At 38.4% G+C, this 11,952-nt stretch overlaps 1 protein-coding gene across 1 annotated transcript in view; it reads right to left on the reverse strand.

Annotated features, from left to right (window-relative positions):
- Positions 1-403: 403 nt before the first annotated feature.
- LOC111327381 (uncharacterized) overlaps positions 404-11,952 on the reverse strand; it is an 18,273-nt gene continuing 6,724 nt past the window's right edge. The window contains exons 7-22 of the mRNA XM_022931542.2: positions 11,700-11,779; positions 11,413-11,459; positions 10,883-10,970; positions 10,527-10,615; positions 10,359-10,416; positions 10,119-10,216; positions 9,940-10,011; positions 9,048-9,116; positions 8,130-8,167; positions 6,644-6,832; positions 6,376-6,534; positions 3,020-3,926; positions 2,411-2,479; positions 2,264-2,323; positions 1,946-2,012; positions 404-1,579 (exon numbers count right to left, since the gene is read on the reverse strand). Of these exons, the coding sequence (XP_022787277.1) occupies positions 1,502-1,579; positions 1,946-2,012; positions 2,264-2,323; positions 2,411-2,479; positions 3,020-3,926; positions 6,376-6,534; positions 6,644-6,832; positions 8,130-8,167; positions 9,048-9,116; positions 9,940-10,011; positions 10,119-10,216; positions 10,359-10,416; positions 10,527-10,615; positions 10,883-10,970; positions 11,413-11,459; positions 11,700-11,779 (2,168 nt within the window). The 3' untranslated portion in view covers positions 404-1,501. The remainder of the gene's footprint in view (positions 1,580-1,945; positions 2,013-2,263; positions 2,324-2,410; positions 2,480-3,019; positions 3,927-6,375; positions 6,535-6,643; positions 6,833-8,129; positions 8,168-9,047; positions 9,117-9,939; positions 10,012-10,118; positions 10,217-10,358; positions 10,417-10,526; positions 10,616-10,882; positions 10,971-11,412; positions 11,460-11,699; positions 11,780-11,952) is intronic.

Genomic DNA, 11,952 nt, shown 5'->3' on the forward strand with positions numbered 1-11,952 from the left:
GAATTATCTTATTTTAATTCAAACAACCAGCCTTAGCGCCGCGTTTGTAGTATGCCTGGTTCTTAGAGGGTCAGGGGCTTATCGTCTGAGAATTAGAACGAGTTTCATTTCAAAATATCCTATGTTCGTAAAAAAAGCATGGCAATAAGGCACCAAAATAGAGGGCCTTGAAAATATATTTGAATTTTAAAATGAAGCTGAAGTACCCTGACAAAGGAATAATTGGACGAATAACTGTTGTAACTTCACGTTTCTCATTGAAGGACAGTTGGTTTGTTCTTGACACAGATTACCGTAAATCTTTTAATAAGCCACCCCCCCCCCCTCAAAAGAACCTGAAATTAAAAAGCCCTGGGGGGGGGGGGTTTACGGTAATAAAACTGAGATGACACTGCACCTACGATCCAGTTTACAGAGCTTTTATTTTTAAGTTACCATTACAATCATGGCCTCTCTTCTTAAATTACTTTAATTATTGGCTGTCCGTTTAAAAAATATTGTCGGACAGATGTAAAAATATTTTTAAGCAGTGGAATTACCTATTTCTAAAGCAGCAAAGTAGCAACATTTTTTCGAGACGAACTAGCTGCTTTTAATACTCGTTCAGTAAATAATTTCACTGTTTCCCGGCCATATTTGTGAAAGTAGACAAGTTCATTACGATTTGAAACTTGTCAGCCTTTCGTTTCGTTTTAAACCGCATTCTTATCAGATAAATAAAACCAGTCATAATGTCAATGACTCCTAGGAATTTGGCCAATAATGGTTCGAAACTTCTTAACTACTTGCACACTTAGTCTGAGGTGTCAGCGGTTTCCACGCCCCAGTCCCGCGAGAAGCGCCAGCAAGGAAAAGGCTAACAATCTTATCGACCAATTGGAGCGATCGCTATGATCAACCAGTGCAGCGTAATACAACTTCGTCCCCTTATTGGCTTCCAGAAAAGTAGTTGTGTAACTCAGTCATTACTCAATTTAGTTTTACAGCTGTTTAAAATGAAAACAAAACCGTGTTGTATGTAAGCAAACTAACATATTCCCGATAATATATTGTTATTATCATTTACAATTAACAATTCCTACGGAAAGCTAATTGCCAACCTACTGTACGAACAGTTTTCTTCAAAGTTCATCAATGAAGATACCACTATAACCAAAAATTGATCAACACAGATTTCTAGAAAAATAACCGTAAAATCAAGTAAATACTATCAATAAAACACTCCTCCTAACTACATTAGAAATAACGATTCAATCAAGTGATCGCAAGCGGTAATTGTAAATGTCTTTCAAAATTTTTAAATTTGGCCAAATTGATGCTAACTGATCGCTGTACATAAAAAGCTGAGTTTCTATTAAAAAAAAGTGTCTTTTTCAGCTTGATTTTCGATTGCTAAGGTTTGTGGCATGGCTATCAGGACACGAATCGATGATCTACGCGCCGCCTTGTGGAAGCCTCATGCGGGAGGAATATAACTGCATCTGATCACACATCAGTCTCGTTACAAATCAGTGACAAGTAACAGTTTGTTGCTTGAGGCACTCTGCTCCATGCCCGGTGAAAACAACGGCGAGTCACACTGTAACGAAAATAACGACAAAGTCAACAACATACTGCTTGTAATTATTTCTATAAAGCTAAGCTGCGGAGCAAACGTCATTGCTCTGCGTGTTTTTCAGGCGGGCGGCGTAAGCCCGGGGCGTGCGCGAAGGACCGGACACGAGGGGGAAAAGCGCGAGGAAAACCTCGCGTCGCGCGTGTATTACCCCTCGCACTTGCCTCCGCTCGACTGAAAAACGAAGAAAAATGGTTCCTCTCACGGGCTTCTCTACGCGATGCGCACTCAATCACATACGCGTGAATTCCTCGTGGGCCACACTATGATTTGCTCAAGAAAACGGACGAGTTTTCGGCTTCTGGAAGGTGACGAATGTTGTTCACTTACCCGATTGTCTGTTGCACTGGACAAGTTGTCAATATGTAGTGGTGTAGCCTTTCTGTTGGTTGGTGATCTGATAATGAAAAAAGTTTTAAAAGTTTTAGAGGAAGAGTGGCCAAGAAATGACGGTAGTTATCCCTAGTTTCGGTTACATTAACCCTAAAACATGTATCCATTTCTACTCCTGAGTATAGAGAGGCATTGGCAGAAGAAAAATGTTTTGCCAAGGAATACAACACATTGACACGATCAGTTAACCACTTAGTCACAGCGTCCTTAACGACGACAAAAATAAGGAAGAGTAAACAAACAAACAGCACTTACATTTTGGCGAGATCGTTTAGGGAATGTGTTCGATTTCTCTTGGTCTGTTTATTCTCGTTGCTGGCAAAGAAACAAATAAGAAAATAGCAAGAACAAATTTTACGACAAACAAATCAAACTGAAGAGTCCAAACAACTTATCACATACCCTTGGGGATTGTTCTCTTCCGGTTTTTGATTAAAAATTGTGCGCAGCTCCGGAAGTGAATTTCGTCTCCTGAAACACAAAGTAAACGGTTAAGATGAGGATTTCGAATTTAAGGACATCTTGTGCAAGAATAAGTTTATATATTGGTGTTGTTGAAAAGACGATTATAAGTATAACGAGGAAACCAGATATGGAAGGTGATAAATATAAAAAGCACTAAAGGTGGTTGAGGTAATTTAGGATCTGAGGGACATTCAGTGACTCGGAACGGAGCGCACGAAATTGGAGTAGCGGACCTCGTGAAGATATTGATCAAAATAATAAAGAACAACTGTGAGAAAATTAAAGAACGCAAATCAGCAAAATTAAAATAAATCCCAAAAGCTTCAAGAAAACAAGAGCGAGCGAAAACCTACCAGGCCAGAGATTACTACATCTCTTTAATTTCTCACTTCCCTGGCACTTTTTGATCGCGGTCCAGTTTGGCCGGGAAACTGGGTCAAGTAGCAGGAATCAACAAAATTAAAAGCAGCACGCACGCACACGCACCCACACACACACACGGAAAACAACAAAAAAAGAAATCAAAAGAACATTATGAGTTTAGACCTTTTCATAGGTGAGGCGCCTTTTCCTCGCAGCAGTCTTTCGTCTGAAGCAGAAATCCCATCGATTGTAGTGAAGCGCTTTTTGTGATCTCGCTTGTTTCTATCGTTTGGGATAAATACACGAAAGCTTCGCTGATCGTCCACGAGATAATTATTGTGCTTCCCAGAATCAAGGTCTGTCTCTAAGTAATTCGGCACGTAAGGTGCATTCGGTGGAACTCGTATGTCTAGACGAGCTGGCGTGGAATTCGTGGACTTCAGTTTCCCGGATTTGCTGTCACTCTTTGATTGGCTACGCGTTTTGTCGCTTTTGGATTTTCCCGATTTCTTTTCTTCTTCTTTACTGTTTTTCATTAGATCCAATATTCGAAGGTTTCGTTTGGATTGCCGACCCGACGTTGGTCTCTCACAAGCTACCGAGATACCAGAGTCAACATCTGTTTCAGGCAATGAGAAAATCTCCAGTGGAGCTTTCTTGGCGTAAGAGGCTTTGGTTGTTCCTGCAAATGACTTGTTCCGTGTGGCTTTCTTATCCATGCTGGGCGAAGTAGAAGATGACGAGGTGCTATCGTGATTAGTGGAAGCCGAACGTGGAAGTCGAACATTGGCAGGAAGCGAAGCAGATCGCGCGTGGATATTCTTCGGTCTATCGTCGGGAAGGCCTCCGGAAACAATTGAAGCCCCGAATAATTCCGAAGATTTATCGTCGAATTTCGTAGCTTCTGACGAGGATGGTAAAGACACGGCACCATCCACAACTGCAGATGAGAGATGTTCTTCGGGTTTCACAAAACCATTAGAGTTGGAGCGTGGAGGCAGTTCAGTGGTAATCACAGCTCGTCCTGTCAGACTTGTTACCTTCATGGATTCTGCTTTTCTTACGCCTCGCCGAGTTTTAGCTCCGGGTCCTGGTGAGAGAAGAAAACAAATAATTATCACTGATCGTCTCCCTTGGCACATACAATAGACCACTTTCACAAATGGCTGCCGGATTAATATTCTTTCGTTGAAATTTAGATTAGCCCTTCTGGCCTCGCTTGAGATAATGTATTCTTTTGAGTTTTGTATTAGAGAACGAGGTCAGCAAGGCTAATTTAAATTTAAACAAGAATATTAATCCCGCAGCCATTTATGAAAGTGGTCTATATCTTACACAAACTAACCCAAAACAAAAAAAGGGAAGGTATTCAAAAAATTAATGTTAAAATTTTATCGGTAATAATAAAATAAAGTCTTCACAATATGAGTTGTAAAATCAGAGCTGCACAAAGAAATCGAACCAAGAAATGGGAAATGGCTTCGTAACTCAGTTAATTAATAAAGTCGAAAATGAGTTTTCTGCGAGAGTTGGAGTAAAATGTGAAATTAAAACTATTTCGTAGGGAGTTCCATTATTTCGTCGCCTAGCTTTCCCCGATCTCCTCCGAGCCTTTGGGGCCAACAGGCTTAAATTTTCGGAGTTTGTTCCAGTTTCTGTTGTATGAAGCGACTAGGAGCGTATTCCTACTCTCTGGCTTTTCGGCAGGATGCTTGTTTATCGCAGGACTTCAATGAATTGTAACATACAAAAATAACCTATTGAATAAAGACACCGTTTAAATTGTTAACATAAGGTGCATATACTACAGGGATCGTCAGGAAAGCGAAGGAGAAGTGTCACTTGAAAGAACAAAACATTTTAATCAACTAACCTTTCACGACATATCGGAGAGCGCGTTGAAAATGAAGTTTCTTAGACGAGGAGAATTTCATGTTATCAATAAAAAGTTGGAGGCTGCCTAATATTGTTTCCGTTGTCACTCGCCAACAAGGAGAGTTCTTCTTGTAATATAACTGATCAAGTCGTGTCTTGAAGTAACGAGTTCTTCTGCGTAAATAAAATGCCGTGAACTTTTCCTACTTTTACTTTGCCGAATTGAATCGAAAACAGAACGTAACGTAAACAACGTTGGTTGCGTTCAAGAACTTTCCATGATTTAATTATATTTAACAAACTAAAAGTAAAATGAGATAAAAACGCAATTATAACGGCTCGCTTTATACAGACTATAATTTTCCTCAAATCACAACCAAGTTATCCTTTGCACAGCACTCAAGCACTCAATCCTTTCCACTTAAGGAGTTTCAGTAACTAAAATTATCAAAAGTTCCGTTCGAGATGATGCGACCCCTGAGGCAAAACATGAATAACTGAAACCGCCTACGAACATTCTTGAAATACTCAAATTACTAGTAACTCTTTTATTTGGAACGAAGCCACATTTAAGGCGTAGTTACCGTGAGCAGAGTGTTTTGTTGGAACTATTTACACATCTCTGTTGAGCGGATAAAACCAATTTTGGTTCAAAACTATGATACTAGACAACCGGTGAAGCTTACTTTTATAGCTGTCGCTTTTACTTAACCAAATCCGGACAGGAAAAAAAAATTTAAAAAACTACATTTCAAAGCCTTAAAGCTTATAAGTTATCTTTGACAAGCGAAAAAAAAAACAAAAATCATAAAACAACCACAGACATCGGCACAGTTTCAAATTAGAATTGCTGAAATGTTCCCCACTGTGTTACGACCAATGGCTTATTGGGGAGAATTACTGCTGGAAAAAACACGTTACGTGTTTATTTCGATTTGGATTGCATGCACCCAAGTATAAATTTTCGTTTAACATAGCTGCAAAAACCCTTTTCAGTGCGGGAAAATAATATAATAAATAATTGATCAGTCTTTAATTTTTCCTCTGTATCGTCCTAATATAATCTTGTGACAATCAGTAAATTTCAGCGCGATATAATAAAATTGCGATTCTTTTCGCCAAGAAGAAATACACAAAGGCTCAGTAACTTTCAGGGCCCACAATCACTAGATCAGCTCCCTTAATCCGTTCCTTTTAGCAAGGAATGAACATTTTCAGGTTTTTAAAATGTCTCACAGAGGCTACGCGCGCTGTGATTGGCCCGCATAAATTGAAAACTGTTTTTTTTCTTTTTCAACAAAATCTCTCGTTTTTAAACGCCAATTATTCTTTAGAGGGCGAATGAAAATTAAAAATGTTCGTGTTTCTTTAAATTACATTGAAAGATGCCCATAACTGATCAACGATTTCTACTTGACTCGTTTTAATTTCGACTTGTATTAGTCATTTGAAACCGTTATCTACCTGACTAGAAATCATTTCAGTAACTAAATAACCACGTCTTGTTGGTGCGTACTTTAAGTTACCGATGCTCGGTTTGTCCTATTCGATTTGAGGCCCGCGCGGTTTCAAATTGAAGAAGAAAACGTTCGTTTCGTATTTTAAAGGACGGACCTCGAACACAATTAGTAACAGGCACACTGTAAAATTTTCTAAAGCCTCACCGAAATACAACGGTGGTTTGAGTATCCTTAGCTGGTCTATAGTGTTGTGATGTTTATCTCCATCATCATACTCCACATAGTACTTGCCATGCTCTATACCAATCACCTTCCCAGACAGCTTGGCGGGCAGACCCGGCCAATGAGCAATCACGCGACTCCCTGGACGAAATGAAGAAAATGTTCAGTGGGACCGTGTAAGTGGATTACCCTTTGATTTTGCATAATTCAATCAGTAAAATGAATAGCGTGTTGTTGAAGTTGTTCTTACCAATTTCTAAGTCACTAATCTCAGGAACTTGATCAAATACAACACACTCAGGATCAGTTCTGTCATGCGCAATAGTGTCTCCATTGTCAAACTTGATATGCAGCATTTCTCCCAGACCAGTCACCACCCCTTTGTAAAAATCACCATTTAGCGCCTTGCCCCAGACTCGGGAACCCACACGAATAAAACCTGTCAAAGAAAAACAAACTTGGTTCAATTTAAACTTTCTTGATTATCAAAAACCACCAAAAAACACGATCACACGTCAGTGGGAAAAACAAAAGATTTCTCCACAAATTCAAACTCGGCTTAATATTTTTTTTTTCGCAGCTGAGCAGGCGCGCTGGAAGTGAACGTTATATACCTCTACCTTCAATCACGCAAGATGTGGAACAGGATTTCGACAAAGGATGTTTTGCTATGTATTTTTGCTTTCTTGATTTCTACTCAGTTTTATACTGGTGCATCCCGTCAATATCGCTACGATAAATGTCAAGAACTCGTTAAGTCAGAAGAAGGGAACAGATTTTTTAAGAATTCAAAACAAACTCAGTTCTCATCAGCAAATCAACAATAAACGAAGACTTGTCAGAAGTGAACCAAGTTTTAGTTGAATTAGTGTCTCTTTAAAAGAAACAAGAGGTTGATTGAACCGTCAATTCAAGTAGAGTCCACGATAATTTTTGTCAACGACGTGCGAAAGCTTTTAAAACGAAGATGCAAAAAATTTAATGAAAGTTGACTGGAAAGTAATTAAGTAGAAATCTTATAACGATATTGTAACAGCTATTTAACAAGCGCCTAAAGTTTAAATGGAAATATATACCACAGATACCGAAAAGACGTTTGCTTGCGACTAAAATTGTCTGTGGTGGTATTGAGTGTGGGACATATGCAAAGAGTAAATGTGAAGCTGACAGCGACCAATACATTGTTATAAGTCAGCAAATAAAACATTGGTATATCAGCCATCAGGGAAATTTACGGGGTCTGGCCCACGAAAATCGATGATTAAAAGTCGGAGATATCCTTGTCATGGGATTTAATAAACATTACAACACATGGAAAAATGCTACATGGAGTTTTTGGTATTAAGATAAGTGAAGAAGTAAGACCAATCGATGCACAAATTAATTTTTGCAGATGTACACTTTCGAAGGACATTCGTTAAAAACTTGAACTTGTTGCCAATATACGCAATATAAAGATTAGATGTTAACATCGCATTTTAATAATGGTGAGAACACAACAAAAAGTGTTCGATTGAACAGTCATAACGCTTACAGGAGCAAAGTTTGCAGAGTCATTCGTTCATTCTCTGTCTTAATAATCAGTCGCCTTACGATGACAAAACATAGAATTTGAAGCCAAGTTAGGCATTTGGTTGATTGAGGGATCACTATAAACACCGCACAAACATATTTTAAATGGCAAATGATATGTAGACCACAACAGAAGCCGTCCTGAAAGACAACTGGCAACTTACCAACAGTAGGTCTCCTTGAAAATCGTTCGCTTGTTGCCCTGAAAGAAACATTCATGAAAATAAAACTGATTTAAACACTTGAAAACACTGGCTTGAAAACACTTGGTGTAATCCACTGGCTTGAAAACACTTGGTGTAATCCACCTGTTAAAACAGTTCTACAGCGGAATACTTCTCAAGCAGGCTTTTCACACCTTCCGTAGTAAGCCGCTTCAAGCAATGCCTGGAAACTTTACCCACTAATAATGAACGAACAAAATAGAGGCGCCCCGTGACTTACACGTGTTGTGTTGCTAGGCAACCTGACTGGTTAATGAGAAAATCTCCTGCTCAGATGTAACAATGGAAGTAATGTTAGATCTTAATAAAGGCAAGAAGGCGTTGGAGCCTTGATGTTGAACGGAAAACATTTAACAGATTAAACGAGTACTAAAATTCAAACCTCAAGGTTCGAGGTTGCTTGGTAACACGCGCAATTTTTAAGAGTTCTTTACGATATCAACTCGGTTGACAAAACCAAATGATCTTCTCATAGCCCCTACCGACGTAGCACCACCGTTTATTGAGGAATTTATCCCCTTTTTTCTGCTGTTAATATCTACAACTAACGACCCATTCACACCAGTTAACCATTGTCAATTACACTGTGTTAAACTGAATGAAAAGCAGAAACAGAAAACTGAAAAAACTGAATTTTTCACATGGTTCAGTTGGTAAGTAACTTGTATTTTCAATACGCAAAATTTAATTCGATACTATCTTTGGTGTGAATGGGATGTAACACAACCCTAATAAAAACACTTGTTGATTTAATCGAGCATCTTAGTCCAAGTTTAGATGAATATTCACTCTTTTTTTTATATTCCCCTCAAATTACGGTTTTCGAGGTAACATAGTTCCTACGGTAGTTCGAATTACCTTTGAATCTTGAGTGACTTCCTGGCGCTCACTCTTGCATCTTTTTGAGCCTGATGCTCTGTTCTCCCGCTGTACCACAACACAAATTCATAAAAAAGAACTTTCAGAAACACCGTTTTCTCATCCTTTTCTTCTAAGGTATATAGTAGTATATACCTATATATATATAGTAGTATGTGGTAGAATTTACACGATAATCTTAGTTCTTCGTTGTCATACTTATTGTTATTTCTTTTTCAGTCTATTTTCACACGCATGTCTAACAAGCCTTGTACATCTCGGTCAGTGTAGTGTGCTTAATTAAAGCATTGTTGTTGTTATCGATGTAGTTAGTTATAATAACGACGAGCAGTAAAGACAGTCATGAGCAGTGCAACTTTTCGCTTCAATGAGTATTTCTATCTGCTTTGGCGGCGGGCGCGCGTGAAAAAGCGACGAGGGAGGGGAAGTGGTACCAAGTGAAAAAATATTATCTTTTCTTCTTCTTAAAATGTATGAAAGCGATCCTCGCAGTAATGAACCCTACTTACATAGTAGTGGCAATAAGGCCTGACAAAAAAAAACAAAATTCAGGCACGTACGGGATTTGAACCCATGACCTCTGCGATACCGGTGCAGTGCTCTACAAACTCAGCTAACATGCCAACTGGTTTATTTCCACTACTACATTGGTAGCGTTCATTACGACGAGGATCACTTTCATACATTTCATGAAACCGCAGTACACATAAATGATTTTCATATATTCAAATTCATTTTCTTCTTCTATTCTCCTGACCCCTGCCCCCCCCTTGTGTTCTAGGTTCATGATTCATGTGCAGTGCTGCATCGCTCTCAGTTTAGTTTAAAGGAAAAATAAAAAAAGAGAAGCTTCGTGCAATTCAATACAAACCTGTATCTGTAACGTGATCCAAAGCGTAGGAAGCTGGACGTTCTCTTTGGTTTTGTAGTTGGTTTTACGAGTCTGTGTCAAAGATAATTAGAATTAACTCAGCATAGCAAAAAAAGTTGACACGTGCAAAGAATCAATCAAACAAACCAAAACAATTCAGAGTAGAATATCCAAATTACCTGAAGAATGTGTGATGCTCAATAGCACTTTTCCATAGATGCTTGGCAGCGAGGGAACTGGTGCACGTGTACGTGTAACTTTCTGCATGCCGCTGAGCCTGAAGTAAAAATAGGTCCGTAATACGCAGAAAGTCAGCGATAGAAAAGTACTTGGTTGGTTTTTAATTTGAAAAGCTTTAGCAAATCTTGGTTGAGTTGTGTATTTGGAATCAATGTCAGCAATCACTAGAGGACTTTTACCCCTTGATACTCCAGGTGAAATCTGTTTTTCTTGAATGAGATTTTGGAGATTTTCTGCCTGAAAAGTTAAGGTAAAGCGAGGCAATCAAGTTAACTTAACATTCCACAATCTTGAAACATCACACGGTAATCATATGAAGTTAATAAACTATTTATCTTGATGCTTACCAAGCAAAAATTGTCCTCTTCTCTTTGTCCTTGATGGACAAAATACCACGAGGTGTCAAACCCAGCTGGCACTCCATTTTGTTTTCCCCCTAATAATTTGAAAACTGGAAACCTTTAATTCAATAATATTTAATTTTCTGAGGACAGAAAGAAAGAACACCCTAATGAGAAAGTATCGACAGTAAGAGTGTAAAAAACGAAAAAAAGACTTTCTGACAATGGATGGTAAAATACAAAAACAAAATGATAGGACAAACACTTAAGAAAAATTCAAACTTTTGATAGCAAAGAATATCAAATTTGAAGACTCTTATCATATCACTGGATAACAAGTCAATAAAGAGCACATTTCTCACCACAACAGTATGGATATCGACTCCATAGAAATCCATGTTCTTCACAATCTTGAGGAAATTCACTTCACATTCTGCTGGATTCAAGCCACTGGTAAAAATTATCAAACAAAAGCAGATTTCACACTTAGGTCATTCAAAGGAGAATTTCAAAACATTGCATTATCATTTTTCAAAATGAAGTGCTGAAAGGACAATGAATAACCTGCAGAGCAGGGCCTGGCATAATCTACCGAGTGAGTGTTCAGTATTTACTTCCTGAAAATTAGAACTGCCATCTTTGATTTTTACAGCAGTGTAAGGTTGGGGAGGAAAGGCAATTTGTACCAAGGGGGTAAGCAGTGGCCAAAAGGAATGAGAGGGGAGGGGGTAGGGCAAAAGAAATTACACTACCCCCCTTCCTACACTACCCACCCTAACCCTAGCCGGTCAGATAACTGATTGTGAGCTAGTAATGTTAACTTGCCCCAGTAAGATGCCTCCACTGCAGGCTACACAATGAATTACGTTAACTACTCTTGGTACAAACTTACATGAGAGCCTTGTGCTTCTTCTTTATTTCTTTCTCCAACTCTTTTGTCTAAAACAGAAGAGTGATTTAACAGTATGTATTTCATCAGGATATTCACTTCACTTGTTAGTATAATGTTATTTTTTATCTGGTTTTCTTTTTTTTTTGTGGCTACTGGTGAGGACCCCTCATTAAAAGAAGAGGAAAATGCATAGCTCTGTTACATGGCCCTAAGAAGGAATCTTATACTTTTTAAATACGAGAAACTTTATTTTTTTAAGCACCCTAAGTTTGTATTGCCTTCTTTACCTGATTAGGAATAAACTTGAATTCTGTGATGTAATCAGTTGATGCTTCATGAAGCTCTGGCTCAAAGTCACCAAGATGAGCTACAAAAGTGAAATGAAATACAATTTAAATAATGTATAAGGACATTAAGTACCCACTGATTTACAAAAAATTATGCTGAGAAACACCAACTTTTACGGAGACAAAACAACAGAAGACAAGTATACTACAAAGATGTCACACTGAAACAAAGTTTGGAAATAGCAAAGCAACT

This window comes from Stylophora pistillata, chromosome 12, assembly GCF_964205215.1.
Source record: "Stylophora pistillata chromosome 12, jaStyPist1.2, whole genome shotgun sequence".
NCBI classification, from domain to species: Eukaryota; Metazoa; Cnidaria; class Anthozoa; order Scleractinia; family Pocilloporidae; genus Stylophora; species Stylophora pistillata.